The following is a 22,491-nucleotide window of genomic DNA, read 5'->3' as shown; positions in this document are numbered from 1 at the left end:
TTGCATCCCTCACATAAAAGCATAACAATCCACGGGTGTAAATAGCCGATGTATATAATATACTGCAAATGTCACATACGTATTATATTGTAAACCAGAGCGTAGCTCTCAGTGGTTAGCTGTTTGGCTGGAATAGCATTGCGCGCCGTAACGCTTCTGGATGCATAATGCAGTCCTTGGGGTTAGCCATCTGCCCAACCCTGAGCTACTGCATCATGCACCCACACACACGTACAGCGGGTCGAGATACTAACACGGAGGTCCCATGACGTTGCTGCCAAGGTAGAAGCCCTTCGACCCCTGTTTCCAATGGCTATAACCATCTCGTGACCAGGCTGCGAACTAAACCACCCTCCGACATCCCATTTCTACTGCTATTCGTGGCTTCGATCGCCTTAGACTTTCTTGTCGTCGTCGTCGTCGTCGTCGTCGTCGTCGTTGGTGAAGCTGTCGCAAGCTCGGGGGCTGAGAGGGAGGGGAAGACGAGCAAAGGAAACTTGAAGGTACGCTCGATGTGCAACTTGTACTCTCTCAACTAGCCCCGAGACGAATCTTTCGTCCTGGCGCGGTTGGATCAGAGATCGAGGACCTTTCCGACGGAAACAGCCTCTTCGATATCCTCTCTCCGGTTCTGGTGTACGAGGATCCTTTCTCACTCTCGTGTCGACCATAAGTCACCGGATATATGGGATTGGAAAGAGTTTAAGCCTCATACCGCACGGATCTCTGCCCTATTCGTATATAAATCTATATATACGCCCGTGTTTACACAGATACGAATGTTACTCTCGGATCCAAAATGGCTCGTAGCAATCCCAACGATGTGTAATACCCGAGGACCAAGAACTCTTCCGTATGGCTTTGACAAAAAATAAATAAATCAACTTCCGATAAAAGAAAGACAAATGGGGAGTAGAAATCGTTCGGAGGACATTTTTCCACGGGCATTCCGCGTGACGCCTCGAAATGGCATCGCCTGAACGCCACCACCGGATCATGGATATAAGAACGTCATTTTGTACTTGTCCCGGACGAACACACGAAGTTGTTGAAGATGAAAGTAATAGTGATGGATCAAGTGCACCAGTTCCACTTTTATGGGAGACTATTAAGGAGTTTATGGGTAGGGGAAGGAAGTCGTTTGATTTTATCAAATCTCTTTTCTTACCTCGTCCTCGTATTATGTCACTGAATCCCATTTTGTTACACTTCGCATTATCGGAGCATCTCAATAACAAATAGATTTATGACTGTGCAATCTTGTGCGTTTTATAAACGGGAAGAGGTTTTAGCAAGCGCGAGATACCTCAATTCGATTGCGTCACGAAACAAATATTTATTCCGGAATACTTCGCAACCTTCGTGACAATAAATCTTAAATTCAGATTTCCCACTTTGCCTCTATCAAACCCGAGAATTTGTGGAAGGCAAGCCCGTCGAGAATATGATGGGTGCAACAGAATCAATTCCGCAGGGTGACTCGAAGAGAAAAGTATTTTACGGCGATGCATCAAGGTGCGCACACTTCAGCAACAGACCAGTAGACGAGGATGCAGATTTCCGAATGACCGACCAACCTTCGTTGACGTTGACTTTTAGGAAAATAAAAAAATAAATAAAAAAATATTATAACAACTGAAGAGAGAGAGAGAGAGAAGGTTGGAAAGAAAAAACGTGAAAAAAGAGGAAGCCTGATCGAGACTGAAGGTCATCCGCTCTACTGCTGCTACTGCTGTTTCTGGTTACGCGGTTTTCACTCCAGTTGTCAGGCTCCGCCGGGGCATTGATTTCATTTTTTTTCTCGACTTTTTTGCCACCAATTTTTTCCGGGTTAATTCGAAGAATGGCGGATGCTGGAGAACGAATTGTTGGCGTGGACGAGTCGCTCTTCTCTTTTTCGTTCGGCGCATATTCTCCTCACACATACACACACACACACACGCGCGCGCGCGTACCGTTATACATACTCACGTACGCTTATATATTTATATATATATTCATGGTCTGTAACGCTCCAGCGGGTTGTACGGCATTGATGCTGGTACGGGGGTGTGAAAAATGACGAAAGGTTTCTCATCGACGAGGAGTGATGGAGGCGTAAACGTGGAAAGTTTCGTGATTGCACCCTCGCATTGTTGTCAAAACGTGCGAGATCCCTGAGAATAAGCCGCGATAGAAATAATGTGATATTTACCGAGGCCCCGGTGACGTGATTAATCGATAAAACTCTCTCCGTATTTGAGAAGTTTTTTCACCATAAAATTTATATAGCGCGAGTCTCATGCACGCTTTCACAAGCAAACGTGTATAGTGTAAATAACAAAACACCGAGAGCGAGCTGATGTAATCGCTGACGAATAATAAATTATTATAAGGACGACTAATTACGAAGATAGCTCTGAAGAAAAAAAAACAAATTTCTCATTAAAAATATCGCAGTGAAAACCCGTCAAAAAAATCACATTTTCAAATTATAAACCGTCCTGAAATAATCCCAGAACTTTGAAGATTTCCAATTGGGTGGATGGCTGAAGTAGTGAGCCATGCATGAAAATTATTAGACATTGTTTGAGTTCGTTCATACAGTAAATTCGTAATTCTTTATCCGAAGCATTCAATTCAATCAGACCCTCTTTTACACTCCATCCGTGTCTACCTTTCTCTTCCACGTCATTCGTATCATACAATTGATTGATTCAATGATTTAGATAGAATATAATACGATTGCGAAGCATTCGACGAGAGCGTGCAGGACGTAAAATGAACTCTCCATTTAGGGCTGGATGCGCGATCGAAATTCGATGCGGTCCTCGTTCAGGTCAATTCTGCAAATCGCTTCTGTCCTCTATATCCATATATACATACGAATCTGTGCATATATATGTGTATAAACGTGTATAGAGTTGCCCATCTAGCGAGACTATTAACCCACTGCTGGATCCGTTCACTGAAAGAGCTGCTCCGATCACGATTAATCGTGGTCCGTTTGTCCACGAGACTACGAGGGATGGTAAAACGAGGGTCTAATGGATCCAACATCCTCCATACCAGCTCGACGAACCAACCAAAAGCTTCGGACCGAGTTTTCATTCTATTACGCCCGTCCTGGCGAATCATTCATCTTGGCGAATCTTGTTTTCACCGGATGAATCGGTTGCCTCCCCGTATACAGCGTGTGCTTGCGAAAATCCTTTCCGTTCCATTAACAAGCTTGACCAGCAGTTACGGTCTCAAGCTCAACCGCGCCAACACACTATTTTCAATCTCAGCTCGAATTTTGGATCTCATATTTTCACAAACCCTCGCATATTCCTTTATTTGAAACAGAGGGGGGGAAGGAAACGTTTCATTTGTTTCATCATTGAAACTGTACTCACTCCACTTTTTCGTGGAACTTCGTGCGGTTTTATTTCCATCAATGATCTTTCGATTTTATTGATTATTTCATCCCCGGCGAGCTAAATAAATTGTTATATAAAAATCCTGTACGATGAGCAAGGAGAATGCATGCAAAAAACTGATGAAAAAAAAAAAAAAAAAAAAAAAAACAAATAAACCGATATCGAATGAATAACGGAATTCGATACCGAGCATCACGAAATATTCTATTGTTGCACGTTTACATACTATTTCTTCGCTTTGTGACCGTAAAGAAGCACGCAGGTTGATCTGCATAATGTGTTCAATCATGTCATGTACAACACGAGATTCTGAGGACTGCATAAAAAGGTGCACGTAGCGTATGATATATAATACAGCACGTAAATCCTCCTTTTTTCTCTCGAAAGAATACCGATTTGTTGTTTCACAAAGATAGCACCTGAGACAGAGCAAATCGTCTTCTCCGTACCAAGTTGCTCTGGGCTCGCCCCCGATGTGGTTTTATCGGAAACGTGCGCCAGAAAGTCAATGCCTTATTCCCGGAGGTGTCCATAGCCAACTCCATACGAAACTCACATTTTTCGTTTTTCGTTGAAAAGTCTTTCGCCCATCCGCATTTCACGATTGTAGTCTTTTACGTCTCTCAATCGGTGTTTTCTTCCACTTTGACTTGTGCCTGCGTTGACTTCATCATGATACGAAGCGAGACACAATGTCCTGACGCTGCATGTCACGAAGCGAAAATTTTATCGTCCGTTCCTTGATGACGAGTGTATATAAAAATTACTCGATCGATTCGAACGGGGTTCGAAACGAAAATCTTTGAAGCAAATTATGTTGAGAGTGAAAAGTTTTCAAGACAATGAAACCTGATGGTGAAGTAGCTGCTGAATAATTGAATCGGATTTTTCGGAGCCTCTTCGTATGAAATTAGGTTCTTGCGATTCTGATTCTCGAACTGAACAAAAGCTTCTGTGCGAGTATCCAAAACTTTCAACAACCAATATAAATGAGAACGCAGAGACTTCGCTGTTTACCGATGAACGATTCTATTTAGGAAAAACCGGAAGTGCAGTTTCGATGAATTCGATCAAAGACAAAATTTAACAGACTAGTTAAAACGAAACCTGGAAAAGTCAAATGTTCCGACACGATATTTAGATTACGAAAGTTAGGGGAGAAAGTGAAATACGATAAACGTCATGAAGCCGCGCGAGTGTGCATATGAGTGAGGGAAGAGAGTCACACGCTTTCTTGCTTATCCCATCGTGTCAAAAGCATCCATTCCGGTCACAGGCTCCGAATGAAAACCGAGTCGATGCTTGAACCACGTGTAATTAAAATCCCCGACTATGTTGCTCAGTGATATCCACATATTTATATACATTCAAATACGTATATGTATATAATATTCTGTGATGACATTTTTACTCAGTACGGTCGATGAGAGTCACGTTGAGGCCTCTCAACTCATGCGGACTACACCATTAATAATTACAATCAACGAACTGTGCCGAGAGCCACTGGTCTGTCCTTGGCCTAAATATTATAAAAAAAAACTTTTGCAAGTGGATTTCGAGGATATGATACTTCAAGTGGTGTACGCTCGACCTACAGGCTTATTTTCCGACCCTCAGGGATTTATTCTGTTTGGCGTCGTGTACAACGATCTCCTCTAGTTTTAGCTCTTCAATCATTTCAAACATAGATTGAAGAGCCTCGCACTCATAGCCAAGTTTTTGTTAATAAAAAATAAGCTTTTCTCGAAGAAGATTTTGAAAGAGCCAGCCACGAATTTTGTTTTCTTTCATTCCACATCTAAATTATCACCATAAAAAATAATCAGTCAAATTGAAGTCGATTATTTTCGCCAAAGGAATTATGATTCTGCAATAATTTTCAAGTAATTTTAACGTATACATGGGCATGCTTCGTCGAACATTTATTTTTTGAATTTCTTGTGCCCATTTATGAAAATTATGACTGGATACCTCTTGCTGTTTATATGGCCAAGAATAAACTTCAACTTGAGCTCAAGTGGGTTTTGCTCTTTTGAGCGAAACTCGAATACCCTGATTCGGTGGAGCAAAGTAGACGATGCAAAAATGGTTATAGGGGTGGCTGTTTCCCTCAAGGATATATTTTATGTACCGAGGAAAATTTCGTTGTTTCGTACAGACGACGATATCGCAAAACGTTGACAAAATTCGTCTCCCTTATCGAGCCCTCTTAGCCACGATGATCTTCTCTGGCTTTCCATTTACCACAGACCACTAATTTGACGATCTTTCGTTCAGAGGTAAATGAACCTAAAGTTTATGAAGTGGATCGAAATATATGAAAACTGTGGACCAATATGTATATTAAACAGCACTCGTAGCCCTTACTTTTTGGCCGTAGAGCCAACATTTTTTTCCACTAAAGACACCAACTCGAGAACAACATTTTAACGCTGTCTTCAAATTTTCATTCAAGTTATTAAGATTGCAGGCTCACGAATCGAGGCCATATTATTCAAAAATTGTACAATGCTACTTGAGACTGACTTTTTAGAAGCCTGAACTAAATTAACGACATAAATTCACAAAAAAATCGAGTACTGACTTCGAGAAAGCGGCCAGAAAGTCCCGTGTACAATAATCTCTCTCCATTCGAGACTGTTTCTCGATAGTGATCTGCATTTTCGTAGAGTCTTCCCTCTACCATTTTTCTCAGCAAATAAATACGAGACCGAACGAGTTGGTGGCCACACGCCTGATAAAGTTCAAAATTCATGAAGGGTTTGCTCGTGTTCGCTCAATAACCACGCTTCCTTCTTCGCTTTATGAATATTGCATTGTGTACGGTACCGCGAGAATGAATAGCGTTTGATTATTTTATTGAGAGCTCAAGAATCTTGAACTTTGCATCGAAAAGCTCGCGGCAAGATTCATCCTCAATGTTTGCGTTTACTTAAACAAAAATCCAAAGCCACTCCGCGGGAGTGCAAATATCAATACGTTCCTTGCAACGAAAGCAGTAGTTGCTTATTTCGATGGAGTTCCGGGGGGTTCCATTTTTTTTTCAACTTCTCCCCAAAGTGGCAAAAAAACAACGAGATCCCGCGCACACATTGGCATTTACGAGCAATGCCACGGGGAGTTTAGTGACACTTTTATGGCAGCATAACGAATCTACAACATTCGGAATAACATGTTTTACTCCGGGCGTGCCGTTGGATTCGCAACATAGCCGAATGGACGCTGATGCACGTGAAACAAATTCAAACTCCCTGCTCGAGTACGAATGTTTTTTTTACGAAAGCTACTGAAAAGATCGTAACGCCCTTGAGCTGAAACAACGTGAGTTTAGCTCCTCTATGAGATAGCAAACAACGCGTTACGAGCTTCGATATCTAGAAGTCACAAGGGCTCATTGTATCGATAAAAAAAATGCAGTTTGAATCGTTCGAACGTTAGAGCCATCGATATACGTACGAAAGACGAGTACACAAACGGTACATATACGTTTGTTAAGCTAGCCACGCGATTATATTGAAGACAAAACTTTGTAGTTGGCATCCGGCCATCATCACGGTGGGTTAAATCTTTCTCGAGTGTGTTTACGGTTTGATGTTGATGCTGAAAAGCCCTCGCCTGTTGTCGTTGGTCAGAAAGATCAATTTCAATGGTCCACATTACAATTCATGTACTACTATTTTCTCTGGGAATTGCCATTGCTCCTGACCCCCTTGTTTTCAACGTTCGATTTATTCTTCTCTCGTTCATGAACGAGAACGAATGACCCTCTGGAGTTACAGTGAGACGGAATTTTGATTTAATGACTCTCCCGCGCAGTACACCGTGACGACGTGAAAAGTGGATCTTAGATTCGATGCTTTATTCTCGAATGTCCGAAGCACTGGTGCGCGTTACTGAATAACTGGACACTCGCAAAATTGTGGAAGTTTGAATTTCTGTGAATTTCTATTCGGTATTGGAAATAAGTCTTCTGCGGATTTACGAAAAAATAAAAACTAAGGAAAAATATAATCATACGCTGAGACAAATTCTACGACGAATGGTAAAAGCACAAGGTCGTTTATACCGGAGCTTGGTGTAAGCACAGAAAGCAACCAACTATAATAGCTCGATAAAAATACAGCGAGATTCTCGCACGAGTGTGCACAAAATATATTACGAGAGGAAGTGAGTCGCGTGAGGAGTGCCGCCTGACGCCATCGTCAGAGAGCAGCAGCGCTCTGTGGAAGTTGAAAAAGGACCGAAAAGATGAAAGTAGGTGCGGAAAAATAACAATGTTGAGGGTATTCCAACGTAGCGGCAGTCTGGAGGACACCGGGACCGAGCAGCAAACCCTGAAAAGGATGATAAAGAGTGTAATTTTCGTGGGCACACAAGTCTGATTTATTAACGACGTTGCCCAAGGAGTATGTGCGTTGCGTGAGTTTCTCATTCGTCGAGAGATGAAAAGCTCCGTTGAACTTGAAAGTAATTCGTGCGGTCTTACAAAACTTTGTACAAGAGAAAAAAACCGCACCGTTTGTATGAACATAACGCCGAGTGTCGCCGGGTAACCCCAAATTGGCTACCCTGCACATCATTTTTCACAAGTGAACGAATCATCGTCGCAAAACTACAGTAGAAAAAAAAACTATATTTTTTGATAATTGTCGTATTTTCAAACGCGAGCTGTTCGAATCGAGTCACGTGAGACGCGTGGCGATTTCCAGCAAATTCATTTTAACGAAATTGACCATTTTGCAGAGAATAAATTACCTACGATTATATACAGATCTGCTTCAATAAATTTAATAACCGTCGCGATGGATTCGGGTTACATATCGATTATCGTAATCTCACATTTCACGTGTCATGTGTACTTTAATATTTAAATATATAACTTGTCATTAGCGATCGAACAACTTGACGCACATATTTGCTAGAATAATTACGTGAATTAATAGATTTCCGTGTATGCACACAGCTGCACAATTAATCCGTTGTCCGTCAGAACTCGCGTTAATGCATCGTCGGCAAACATCGCGTCTGTAATACACGAAGCAGCAACAGCCAGTTACGATAGAGACCAAATGAGAAGGTGGATTCCAAGGGAGACAGAGAGAAGAGGTTCCTGGGGGTGCTACGCGGGTGTGCTCCGTGGTCCATTAAGCATCTGGGACGACCATCTCAGATGTATAATGTCCCGAGCTATTTACACGTGTATACTCACTACAGGAAGCTATTAGTAGCATAGGATATGCCTTGCATTAGATACAATATTCATGCTGCGTTCACAAATCCTCGTTAAGTCCCTTCGACTTACAGCTTTATCCCCGAGCATGATTTTTTACGCATTCGGAGTAATGAAAAACGCCTGCTGGCTCAACGTGTGCAGAAGTGAGAATTGCGAGTGTAGAATATTAGCGTATCAAGTACATTTATCAAGCCCATTGGCACCTGGTTATAAATTCATGTGTAAAAGAAGAAGAACATATGAAAATGTATAGTTACATAGATGAAATATGTCATTTCGTTTTGGGGTAGAGGTTGAAAAATTTGGTCTACTTGTGCAACTCGTCGAGAAGTTGTGCTGGAAGAATTGGTGGTGAAGATCCTGGGAAAAAGTGGGAAATGTAGAAATGAGAAGAAAGTAAGAAAAAAGGGGGCGAAGAGGGCTGGAAAAGAGCGAAAGATCGAGCGAGACGAAAGAGGAGAGATATTGCCAGTGGCGAACTATCGCACGAAGCGTGAAACTTTATCTTGGGATTAACCGAAGATGGCGAAAAGCGTTCTCAAGGATTGACATACAGCTTCGTATATATACAGAGGTATATTTTTTCAGTAAAGTTCTGTCTTTAAGTCTACTGGGGGATTATATGCCTGGCGCTTTTAAACGCTGGCGTTTTTTGTCACAGTCACTCTTCTTCTGAACTTCTGCACCATATCAGAATTATTACAGTTCTTTCTCCGTTTTGACATTACGCAAAATTATGGTGAATCAAAAAACACCAATTTTGTAGGGGAGGTGTTTCGTGATCGTTTAATTTTCATTGAAATTTGTATAAAGTTCATCAAGCGAGTTTCAATTCGTTATCAGTCGAAGCAAGCAAGGCGGTTTTGAAAAATCCCGAATTTTCCAGCGTCACATTTAAATGCCGGCCTTCAGAGAACTCCATTCTCCTGCAGCTCCGCTATATTCTTATTGATTTTTTTTTTCGACATTCGCTATCAACAAAAGAGCAAGTTATATTAATCTTCGAACACGCAGCTCTACGTATACTAGCGTATCGGATACAGTTACGCAATTTCAAACACAATCGTGCTAGATCAGTTTGGTCCAAAGTGATTACGAAGCTCGTCACTTCGATGCGCCACGCCATTCAACGGCGTTCAACATGATGCTAACACCCAACATATCTATCCCCGTTTGCTCACAATTGTCTCTCAAGAGACTCGGTTGTGGGAGGAGAGGAAAAGGGGCAACTCGGCCGCAACCTCACCCTGACCAATTCAGCCTGAATTATGCACGCGCAGACTGTTTGTGGATGCGGATAGTACTCGCGCGTATAATGTGTTCTTGACGTGGTTTGACAATCGTAAGATTAATTAGCAAGCACGAATTTTCAACGGAATTAGTGTAGCTATTGTCGCAGTTGCACAAACACTTTGAAGAAAGCCAAGATCCGAATCGTACTTATACTGCAGCGAATCCGCATTAGTGCAAGATCATCTACTAATTTGTACAAAGCGCGCAAGAAGAGCCAAACATGCCGGTACTCAATGTAGTGAGAGAAACATACCAGCATAAAGCCACAACGTACGAGTCCCGGAAGGAGGTGCAGCGTAGCACAAACACCGATTACTACTTGACCGCGTGATGGACGAGAGAGCGAATGCACGGTTTCATATACCCGCAGACCGGACTATCCGGGGAGTAAATTTTAGTTTCCGGCTGCATTATCACACCTCGATGAGCTAAATATTCCATGATCGAGTAAGGGTGTCCGGGAGCAGTGTCCTCGTCCTCGCGGAAAATGTTGAAACACGGATGTACAGAATCGTATGTGTGAGTTGACCTATACAAGGGCGAATTGAAGGAACACCACCAACAGGAACAGCAACAACAACGTCGCGGAGTTTATATTCCACAACGACATTCGGAGGGAGGATGCTTGATGCTCCGCTTGTGTTCTTGAATTTGACATGTATAGGTACTGCATCACCAGCAGGAACTCGAGAATGTTATGTATAGATGTACGATGTAATGGTAGGGACGAAACCAAGAGGAGAATCCAGTAATGCCCGGATAGGCCACGAGGCCCAACGTAGACGGAAGTACCAGGTCTCCGGGTACATTGGAAAGCCATTATGCGCACGCTTTCGCACACAGCGCAATTCCCTTCTCCTCTCCTCCATCGCTTCAGGAGCTTCCTCCTATCCTCTTCCATTCACTTCCAATGTCCCAGACTCTCGTTCCGAGCTTTCGCTCCCCCCCCCCCCCCCCCCCCGCCGTTTCTCGCTCTCTCTCTTCCCCTCTCTGTCCCTCTGTTCCTCTTTCTCTCCGGCGATTTATGCACCGTTCGGATCTCGAATCGCGCTCTTCTGCCATTGCCTACTAGCAATGGCATCCCACTTTACTTCTAATACCTTGCTCGTGTCCACACCCCTTCAAACCTGTGCAACTGCAGCAGCAGCAGCAGCAGCAGCAGCAAATTCGAATTTCCACGAGCTCAGCAACGCTATAAAGTCCTATATCATCGAGTATTATAACGAATGGTGCTGGTAGCCCAGGTTAGGTCTGTGTATTAATATATCCACCTTCCCACAGACCCTGATACCCTTTCGTCGAACATTCATGCTGCGATTGGACGGCATGCCTGATAGAGCAAACGGACAAGGCGAGTGGGTGTGATAGAGAAAATGCCAGCTCAGTGGGTTCGATTGATCATTGGAAAAGGGGTGAAAATAATGGCAGCAAGTCGATTCATAAATCTACGAAGCTTGCATTTACGTCGAAGGCCGTTTGACCAATTTGTCCGTTTTCGAATCGAAAATCAGGAATTTTTTCTACCTTCAACGTTGGCAAGATCTCTGCGCATAAATTGAATCAACGCTCCAACAACCTCCTCATCTCATACCCGACTACTTCCCCTGCGATAACGATACGTCACCAGCCAGATCCATCTTAAGTCCTTCATTCTTCACCGCATCCGGCACGAAGTGAAAATTTATTATCACCTTCATTACTCGACCGCACCGTTCGTCCGCCCATGCAAATGCAGGTGCCAGAGTCAAGTCTTCGTTGGCTCCCACGCTCGACCTCCCAGCCAAAAACCCTTGATCATTGAAGAATCTATGGAACCGTGAACTCTGGCCCTCAGTCTGAAAGATATCCCAACAGCATCGCGAAGACGCCTCAAGTACGTGCCACCAATTTGTACGTGAGAAGAGAACGACCATGACGACGATGAGATCCGGGCACTCTCCACTCATCTTCGAACACCCCGTTCCTCTCCAAACATCGTCAAACCCCTTTTGTTCCTTCTCCAGAGCTTCCCAACCCTCGATTCGCCCAGACGCTTTCCTTATTAACATGTTCTCGAGTGCACGTGCCAAGAAGCATACAAATTTTGTGAAAACTCGGTGGTATATAAGTCGTTGTCGGTCTTTATCTTTAACCGCCCACTCCCCACCATGGAGCGTCCTTTTCGACGAAACGTTTTTTTCCTCTTGGTTTTGTCGACATTTTTCTTCAGCTGCAATTTCATTATTGGTATTTTATCGTCTTCTCCAGTTTGTCTTTTGTTTACTTCAAAGAATCGAGCCATTTCTTGGCACCCCTTTTCCACTCGTGGTCGGAATGGCAGATGGCATCGCCGTTGCATTCGCAAGCAAATCTAACGAGGGTTCCATCTCACTGACCACGAAAACTTTTTAACAATCTTACCGACGTTGTACCAAGCTCCGCCACTGACATCGTATGCCACTCCCCCAATACGCTCGTTCAAGAGACTCACCAAGATGTTGCACAGGTAATTAAACTTTCCTGAGACAAGATGGCGACTCGTGGGAGCTCCGCGAATGATCGAACCTACGATGACGCTCATTCGTCTAATCAAAGTCGAACTAAACTTTTGCAGGATCAAACTAACCAGGGAGTGGCGCTGGGTCAGTCAATCTCTTTCTGAATAATCAACGTTAAATGCCTTAAAATCGCTTAAAATTCACCAAGAGCTCTACCTTCAATATAGAAAAGTCACGATATAATCAATCACGAGGATTTTTATAATCGTTTTGAAAATTGATGCCAAATTTAAAATCGACGTCTGTCCTCGTTTCAAGAACGTTTGGATAACTGCATTCGACATTAAATACTAATTGACAGGCAAATTGCTGCCTATCTGGAAATAAAAGTCTAATGATTTTCCTCGTTCTACCACTTCGTACTCATATTTTGCGATAATAATAATGGCCCACTGCGCGGACAATCAAAAGTTCGTGAATCTTTATTTCACGGTGAGTGGGCGGAAAGCGGATTTGATGCTTCGAAGCATTCATCAGTCATGAAAGCGATAAAATTATTTACAGTAACATGCACCAATGGTTTAAGCTCTCAGATCAAAAGGGGATATGAGTGAATGAATTTCCATTCGTGTTTCAACTTTTGTCTATGAATACGTTTCGGTGGAGTCGATTATAAAAATGTGTTATTGTTTACAAAGTATTGAAACAAAAAAAAATGGTTTGTTCGGAATAACCCAATGTAAGAGTCAAAAACAACTGTGTATTTAACAACAATTTTTTTCCAACGAGATCGCAATGACGATTATTTCTCATAGCGAGTAGCAGAATTTCTGTGGCTTTCGTATCAACATTCCCCTTGAAAATATTAAGTTGAAACACACCTAATGGTGAATGGAAAATTTTTCAAGATCCCATAATCGAGGGATTGGAGGATTTGATGAAAGCGGATAAGCTACCCGGTAGACGGAAAGAATTGGAGCGAACAAAGAGGGATGAAATTCTGGAGCACTCAACCCAAAGATTTTTCCAGATTCAAGAGGTCTAACCTTTTGTTCGATTGATTTGAGACGATTTTTGTACCCATTTTCTGGCCTCCTCTCTAAACTGGACGTATCTGACTTTTACTCACTGCTTTTTATCCTCCTGCCTTTCGGCCTTCATGTTTCTTTTTTATTCCGGTAGCCTCCCTACTCGTATCTCATCGTTTTTCAATATTTTTCCAACTCTGGATTTCACTTCTTGACTGAAGATGGCCTTTCCTCCTTAGTATTATTTCTGCATAATTTTCTTCCTTCCTTTTCCGCATATTTGTATTAAGATTTTAAAATGAATGTTTCTGAACTCCCTTATCTCAAATTTCTGTACACCCTTCTTTCACGAGGGTTCAGCCGAGGAAAGAAGGGTGAGTTGTGTTGTTTAGCAATTATAAATCTCATTAAAATCCGCGCTGGGTATGCCGTTAAAAGCCATTAACGTCGCGGTTCCCCGGCGAGATTAGTAACCCTCTTTACCCAGCAAACTCTCACCTGCACCTGCACTTCGCCTTTCCGGTTTCTCGCCAAATCCCTCCGCCTCCTCCGAGTATCCAAACTGTTTACCAATGCAGTCTCCATCTTTGAAACGGTAATTCGACTCTGCATCGTTCAATGAATGTAGTTTTAATCTCTAATGTACGATCCTGCAACTCCCATTTGTCGAGAATTCCATAAATTCGTTTCAACCTAAATCTTTTATGATGGAAAACGAAATTACGTTTTCCGGAGCTCGTATAAGCCACGATTTTTTTCCTACAAGGGTCCAACGCCCTTATCGGTATAAGGACGACTTTAACCTTTAACACAGAATCACGTGAGCCAACAAGAAAATAGCGCAGGGATTCCGAGGACGGTGAGAACGTCCCGAGTTAACGAGCACTTTTAACACTGCACTTTGCAGCTTCACGCAGCCAGAAAATTCACTTTCTCGGCGTATTCTCAGGGCATCAAACAAAAGAAGAAAGCAAGAAGGGGGTGAAAAATGTATGGAAGGACAAAATGTTAGAGATGAGAGAAAGAGGGCTCTAGGATAACACTACAGGAAGAAAGACAGAGCGAAGAGATGAGTAAAAAGGGGTTCAGGGAAGTCTGTGGTCGTTCGAGCTATTATCGACACCAGTAGCAAAAGTCACTTGCATCATGTCCCTTTGTACTCGCACGAGGAAGCGGAAAGCGATCTCCTGCAGCAACTTGAACGGAGGTCAAACATGGTCTTACTTTACAATCAGAGTCATCTGTCTTTTTAAAGCCTACAAAATCGTCGAAAATCCTTATCCAAAATCAGCATTCTGTGAAGTTGAAAATTTAGGGCAAATTGTTCATAAAGAATACGAGAATCGACTACCCTCTGGTACGATCGACTTTACCTCGTAACATTTTTTTACACACAGAAATTTCCACGGAAGTAGAGCGAACCCAGGAGACTGGCACAGGACCACAGAGAACAGCAGACCGGCCGCTGTCTCTTTTACTTGAAACAAACGAGTCGTAAAGTACAAAGCGACATTTACGAGGCTTTCATCAGTGAACCACTACTTTGAGAGCCTCTCGTTTCCCGGTAACCAATAAGTGAAAAACTGGGATGATGCTTCTTACGGAATTCGAAGTTGATCGTCGTTCATGTATTCATGGAACGATACATAATAAACAAGTCCCTTCATAATTCACTCGTTATTCATTGTTTCGATAAAAATAACGGCCAAGCCTATTTTTGTATTAAAGTTGATGACTTATTAATATTTTTATAGTTTTTTTCGTACTCTCATCAACGGAATCGTTTTTTTTCTATTTCACAGAGCTTGCCACAAACCCCTGCGGGCGGAGTCGGTGGAAAAGGTCTCGGTGGAGCTGGTTCAGCATCCGGTATGGTCAATGGTGCCAGCTCGGATCATCAAGATATCCGCGACGCGAGCGCCATAAATCCAGAGCATGTGAGTATTTTTATTATCAAATAAATTCATCTGTAATCCGCTTAACCCTTTTTTTAATCCAATATTTTTCCTTATTTCACACAATCCGAATACCCGACTAATGGAATCTAGCTCTTTTATACTTTTGTCCAATATTTTCGATATTTTACTCGTGAAAGCAAAATCATGATCACGGTAATTCCTGGTCTACACGAGTCGTTCAAATTTTTTTTCCGCGACGCCAAGAATAAATGAAGAAGTGATGACTGAAAACAAAAAATGAGCGACAATATTTTCAATTATTGAAGACATCGTGCTGCAATTTGTTCTCTGTCTTGACAAGACCTTTCAAGCCTTCTAGCAAGAAAAGCATGGATGAAAGAAATAACGCGTTGAATGAGGTTACTTGTCTATCGAGAATCGATCGACGTCATAAATCAATTAATCGTTTTAAAGTGAGGTTGGAAACAGGATCGAAAATAGAATATCTCTCGAATGTAAAAAACACTGAATTTTGTTTTAACAATCGCGAGGATGCCTCACTCGAGAATTCGTCATAAAAATTCGTGTGTGGCAATCTTTGAAAAATTTTTTGCTTCCCCATTACACTTTTATTCCGTCAATCAGAACGTGTTTTTTTTAACAATCCTCCCTCGTTTTCGTGGCGTCCGTACGGCAAAAGTAGAACAAAGAGAAAAACGGAGTGGATCCACTTTCTAGGAAATTGGAACCCGTACGTATGCCCGATTTCAAAAACGACTCGACGCACGCTTCGGCGACGACGATGATCGACGCATAAAAACGAGGCAGAAAAACCAGTAGGAATTGCTTTGGAAAATCACGTTTGAAAGAGATGAGCAACGATGGAATTGCACGACTGAGCAGAAATCGCGTGGTCTTCTATGACCAATAGCTACAGGCAATTTCAAGTAGAATTAACTTTACTACGAAATCTCATTATTCTGTCTGCTTTTCTCATGCGGAGTTTATACAATGGAAAAAAGCAAGAACACTTTTTCAATGCTAACCACACCCACGCTCAGACCAAAAATTTTTTTCAAACACATCGATTTTCACGAAAATAGAATCAAATAAATTTTGATTGTGTCATGAAACTTTAAAATGTCATGAAAAATCGATTAGGGATAAAAATAATCAATTAGTTCTCGACTTTCAAACTCCAAATCAATTTTTTCTGTTACTCCGAACGAAACACTCCATAGATAAATATCGGCCAGCATTTGCTTCCACTCTGATAAACGTTAAACGGCACCGGTCATTTTTTCCGATATTATATTCCTCCGCGTGCAGTAATCTTTTTTTTCTCTCCACGTCTCTGTCTCCGAACTCTCGCCACGTATGGAATGCGTTTCATTTTTTTCTAAAGCATTTATTTCGTGTTCGATATTTGCACTGACAACCGAATAGTACTCACTGGCAGCGGGACTCAAAAAATTTATGGAATCCATACGAAAAAAAAGCAGTGCAGATGGTCTGTAACTTGATTTATAAGCAAATAAATTCACTCAAAAAACATATATTTATATTACAGTGAACCGGTGATGGTCGAGTGCATTCCAGCTGAAAAAATTGCTGAGTTTCAATAATCGATTCTGACAGATATTGCACTCGTTCGAGTTTTTTCAGCGAGCGATGTTTCAAGTGATTCTCGTACAAAAATCATAACCTCCAGTTGATAATTTACCATGAAAACTGTGTATAATATAATTTCATCACGAACACAAACTTTCCACACGTGAATAAGTTAATCGCCGAGATTAACAAATATTCAGCAAACGATGATGGAAGATCCAGTAAGCATACTTCCATGCCATGTGACTTTGATCTCAAGACTTTGATCCCACCCAGAGAATATTAGAACGATACAATTCCGTTGAAGCACGTGCTAAAACGCCTCAAAATTTGACGAGAATCATAATTAAAATGGCTTGTCTATTTCTCGAGCAACAGGGAGCTCGGGGCGTAGATGAACGTTAAAGAAATTTGCAACTCTGAAGCTTTTCAACATAATTCCAAGTGATTCATGCGAAAGCCCGAGCTTCCGTGTTCGTGCACAAAATCCATCGAAAATTCTCCTTGCACACGAAATATTGCGTGCTCCCAAGACATTCTATGGTTTTTCTTAAGGCTGCTGATAAAACCTTCGTTTCGTATGAAGATAGATTAATCAGTGAATAACTAAACTTACCAACGTAAAATATCTTTCGAAATAACGATTTTTTCATTCTCATTTAAACTTTTATTTCGATCAAAATCATAAAAAAAAAAAAAACGTATATGTTATCGTATACAACTCTCACTTACATCTTGACATTTAATTACTCAAATGAATTGCAAATTAAATCTCAAAAGACGTCGTCGCAGTTTCACCTTCTTCTACTACTATTCAACCTTTTCGCAGTCACAGTCTATTCAGTGACTTTTACCGTACGAATCCAAAGGCACACTCTTAGAAAACGAGGTAAATATACGTAATTGAATAAAAAATAATTAATTAATGACGCCTAAGGACCGGGACAAACCTTTTTGTCTCTCGTTCCTTCATCCCTTCTCTTTCAAACTGATGATGATAAGATTGCAAACGAGCGTTTTTTCGTGCTCAGCACAAATATTAACGTTTATTATTAACAATATTTTTTGGGCATGCTTTTTTTTTTAATTTAATTTTATTCATAAAGAGATCAAGTTTTAAGTCTGGGTATAAAAGCTTCATAAATGCCCGGAGTTGCTTGACCTAATTAAGCGTGGCTCTACGAATTATTTTAATTGCTCACGATTTTCCATTTCGCGATCTCCCTCGCTCCCGCTTCATTCCACGATAACAACAGTGGGCTTCGCGACCCGAGCATATTATGTTTCCAGCCGGACCGGCCAATTCGGATCATGCTCCGCTACACTCCACGTAAAATAATGAAAAGAAAATAAAGCAAGAAAAAAAAATATAAAACGCGATATCGCGTTGAGCAAGAACGTATTTGCCGGTCATACATAAAGAGAACAATTTCAATTTCCCCAGACGCGAACATCCCTTCGCTTAATCTCTCCGGCAAGCTCCTTTTTCATATTTTACTTTTTTTTTTTATAAAGATTGTATTACCATTACTTTGATGACGTCGCTCATTATATACACCGAGGTCAATATACGCGAGGCCTGAAAATCTCTTGAATACTTTTCCTAATTGAAAATGCCACTAATTATCTCATACGAAAAAAATGTTTTTTAAATTGTTAGCTGTGAGGATTTGATGTTCAACGTCAGCTTTGAAGTCGAACTCTCCGTGTAGAAAAACGCCAAATTTAACCACTCGAGGATAAAGTTTTGGAAAATATTTTTTCAGCAGATACAGTGCTTTCCAGCACTACAGTGGATCGTTTTCCCATTGACCTTCTCATTAACCTTCTCATTAACATTCTCGCTAACCCAATGAAAATTGAAAAATTAAAGTTTTTCAAAAAATTCTTCTAACGCCGGTGATTTAATGACGGCCGTGAGCCCAAGTTTCTCGGTTTCACAAATAGAAAACACTTGCAAAATTTCGAAAGTGGAAAAATAGAAGCTGACGAATATGTTAATTTCTCAAAAGTCGAGTTTTTCCCCGGGACTTTGAAGTCAGTCGTGATAACTTAAAAAATTCCGCTCACATATCGAGCACGCGGTTAAAACTTTGTTATATACGAAGCATCAGTAGGTAAATGAATTTAATTCGGATGCGAGTGATGCGAGTCACGTTTTTAGTCGCTCATGTATACTCTGCGATTCAACTTTTCCATTTCGTCACGTAGCTAGTGCTATGCTGGTCGTTTTTTCTCAATTTTTAAAATAGTAAAAATCCGATGAGATAAACTAGAGGTGTCAGTGTAGTGGTGTAAAGTGCTTGGGATTTCCAACATCTCAAGCTTTTAGAGGGCTTCAGTCGTGTTTTCATGAGTATGGAACATTCAAAAGCTTAGAAAGCGGCCTGCGCGGATTTTCTACTGGTAAAAACTAATCTCTTAATTGCTCGCCGCTTCTTCCCGGCCGACGACGCCGAAGGCAAAGAGGGACCAATTCTTTCCATTTCTTTCTCCTTCTTCACATTTTTTTCTTCCCTTTCTTCGTTCATTCATTTTGCTATCGTCGCTGTGTACGTACTTTCCTACCGAATCGTGCACGTGTACTTTTATGTACCTCCATTTCTTTTTATATCCCGTATATAAATTCGTAGTTTCTTTAGAATCAACAACTCTGCGGTATACGGATTGTGCCAGTTCGCGTACTCTAATTTTTTACTTTTTCCATTCTCTTTCTTCATCGTTTGATGCTTCTTATTTGTTTTCCAATAATCTGTTCACTTTTTCCAACTCTCCGACTGATATACTTTCTAATATAAACCTTCTTTCTCTTTCACATCAGTCGTATTTGATCACCTCCTTCTTCAAGGTCTTTTTTCGACAGACTTTTTTCAACCTCTGGATTTTTTGCATCCGAGCAGGCGCCATATTGCTCCGTGGCGTGTTCACTTTCCTGTAAAATTGTTCGTAAATATGTGAAAACGTTTTTAAACGGGTTTTCCAGTGAGTATATGCGCACGGAACGAGCTCGCGATGAGAGAGACGGGCAACGTTTCACAGCCGCCCTCTCGTCGTTTCCTCCTTGACGTCCCAGGCGACGTCATGCCAGTGAATCTACCTCGTGTTTACGTTCTTTCTCACCACGCTTGGATGAGACATTCCCCAAGTGATTCGAGTATATTAAGTCTCTCGCATTCCCCGCGTTACGTCGTCTGAAATCATCAAGAACTCGTTTCTCGTTTAAACCGAAATTTCTTACGCAACGAGGGAGGAAGTACTTGGGCCCGAATTGCGGCAAGCATCCTCTTGAAATCCTATGACAAAAAGCTTCGGTTTTACAAACATTCGACATCATTCAACAGGCCAATGCACCGCGGACTCCTCGACCTTCGTTCGATTTAATATTTTTCTCCCCCATCCTTCGTCCCCGATACAAAAGAAACTCGATGATAATCGAAAAGTTTTCCAAATATTTATAACAATTTTATTTTTCTTCCAAAAAACAAAAAGACGCCGAATTCCAGCGTAAAAAAGGCTGAAAACTCTGTCGTACAAAAGTAGCAGCCATTAAAATGAACCGTGCTTTTTCGATCGTTTAAAAAATCGTAAAAATGATGGTTACTTTACTGATAGGCCATCAAATCTCCATTAACCCAACATTCGAGCTTCATCTTTTTTACAGACTGTCACAAAAGGCATATAATAGCTCCTAAGGAAGGAATATCGATCGGTGTTTGTGCAGCGAATGTTTTATAGCCCAAGTAAAGAGAAAAGGATCTTCGATTTTGATATAATGTCTTGGAACCTTACGAGATAAGAGTTTTTCATGGGTACGTGATAAATATATGTATTTATATTTACGTAGGAATGCTCTTCATATAGAATCTCTGTATCTGTTGCCCCGGAGGATGTACGGAAGTATGAGGGATGAAGCAAACGAGTAACGTTTCTGGTCCATGGCGTGATGCAACGAAAATAGAAGCTCCGAATGTCTATCCCATCTCTGGGGGATTACGCTTGTTTTTTCGTCTGTAAAAAATAGCTGTTACACACGAATGAGACGAGGAGCGCTGGCACAAAGCCTTGCCCTTGCATTACGTATCGTTTAGGATAAAAAAGTAAAAATAATGCGTGTATACGATTTTTATACCTCGCTTACTAGAGGAAAGAACGGAGCGTACACATTTTAATCGCGGGCTCACCTTTTTATGCTTCTTCTATGGGCCGTCTCTGATAATGATGCGCTCATTTACTTCTCGAAAGAGTGAACACACGGGGCAAAAATGCAGCATCAATTGTTAGTATGGGGTTGCATAAGCGTTGTTTTCTTTCGCGGTCATTTCAGCTTATTCTCTATGCGAGACTCGTAAGCATTCGTTGAAAAACAAGTACGAATCGTTCCATGAATTGTTCGTAACGATGGCACTGCCTAGCTGCTGCAAAAATGTGTCCAGTTCGTTGTTTTTCTTGTCTCACTTTCCTCGAGGTTCTTACCGAAGCTATCTTGCTCTGAAAATTTCATGACGCCTCTTCGCGAATGAGGAAAAATCTTCGCCTCGTTTTTGCGCTCATTCTCGGTGTGCGCAAATAATAAATCAGTTTAATGCTGAATTATTCGCTCAAGTATGCGTAAGAATCGTCCGGCAGATGGATACGCCGAGGATTATAATAATTGTAGGATATGCCCGCGAGGGGAATAAAATTTTTTAAAAAAACCCCCGCTCGCTGACTAAACCGGGAAGCGACGTTCGTACCGCGAATATTCAAAGTTCGAAGCTACTTAAACCCCGTGAAACGTTAATCTTTTGATGAAAATGGAATTCAAATATAAAATTCATTTTTATTGACTGTGCGGACAAACCCATTTTCTGCAACAAACAAGAACGTGCCCTCACACACACACACACACACACACACACACACATCTCAGTCCTTGTGTTCTTTTCTCATTTAAAATGATTCTCGTAACGCTCTTATTGCCTCACACGTGTCCAAAATTTCACATAGCGCTTGCTGAGGGCGAAAATTTAACACTTCCCAAAGGGTTATATTAATAATACCTCAGAGTATCTCGAGAGGATGAAAAATCCTGCGTAGTTCAAGGCTGCAGTCGGAAAGTGGTCTAGACGAAAATATTCCCGGATTACATATATCGTGAGCGTATAAAGAACGTGAAAATCCGGTAAAATGTGGCGTAATCCACTTTATTAAATAGTGTGAGGTAAAAAAGATAAATTTTCAGCCAAAATGAGACACACGCGCACACACGCCTTACGGGAACGCTCATAAGTCCGCGTCCACGGACACAGACACACATTAAATTAACGTAATCAAATATGTCTGATATAAGCATGAATTGCATTAGTATGCATTTCGTACGGACAGCAGCTTAAATCCAGAGAATGTTCGTAGAGCATTCCGAGAGCCGAATATAGGCGAGGACCGGGTGAAAAGTTTCTCCGTCCGCGGGGAGCTTACCGAAAGCAAACTCAACTTGGCTGAGAGTGGAGTTAGCGAGCGAGGTCCGAGCGGATGTACTGAAAGAGTGCAAGAGGACACGTCGCATCGCGA

The 22,491-nt window shown here is 41.5% G+C and overlaps 1 protein-coding gene across 1 annotated transcript in view; it reads left to right on the top strand.

The window, feature by feature from the left end:
- Nucleotides 1–22,491, top strand: part of LOC122409253 (uncharacterized) — a 270,883-nt gene that overhangs the window by 214,275 nt on the left and 34,117 nt on the right. The window contains exon 4 of the mRNA XM_043416659.1: nt 15,235–15,369. Coding sequence (XP_043272594.1) covers nt 15,235–15,369 — 135 coding nt within the window. The remainder of the gene's footprint in view (nt 1–15,234; nt 15,370–22,491) is intronic.

Source organism: Venturia canescens, chromosome 4, assembly GCF_019457755.1.
Source record: "Venturia canescens isolate UGA chromosome 4, ASM1945775v1, whole genome shotgun sequence".
NCBI classification, from domain to species: domain Eukaryota; kingdom Metazoa; phylum Arthropoda; class Insecta; order Hymenoptera; family Ichneumonidae; genus Venturia; species Venturia canescens.
This window is presented reverse-complemented; position numbering and strand designations above follow the sequence as displayed.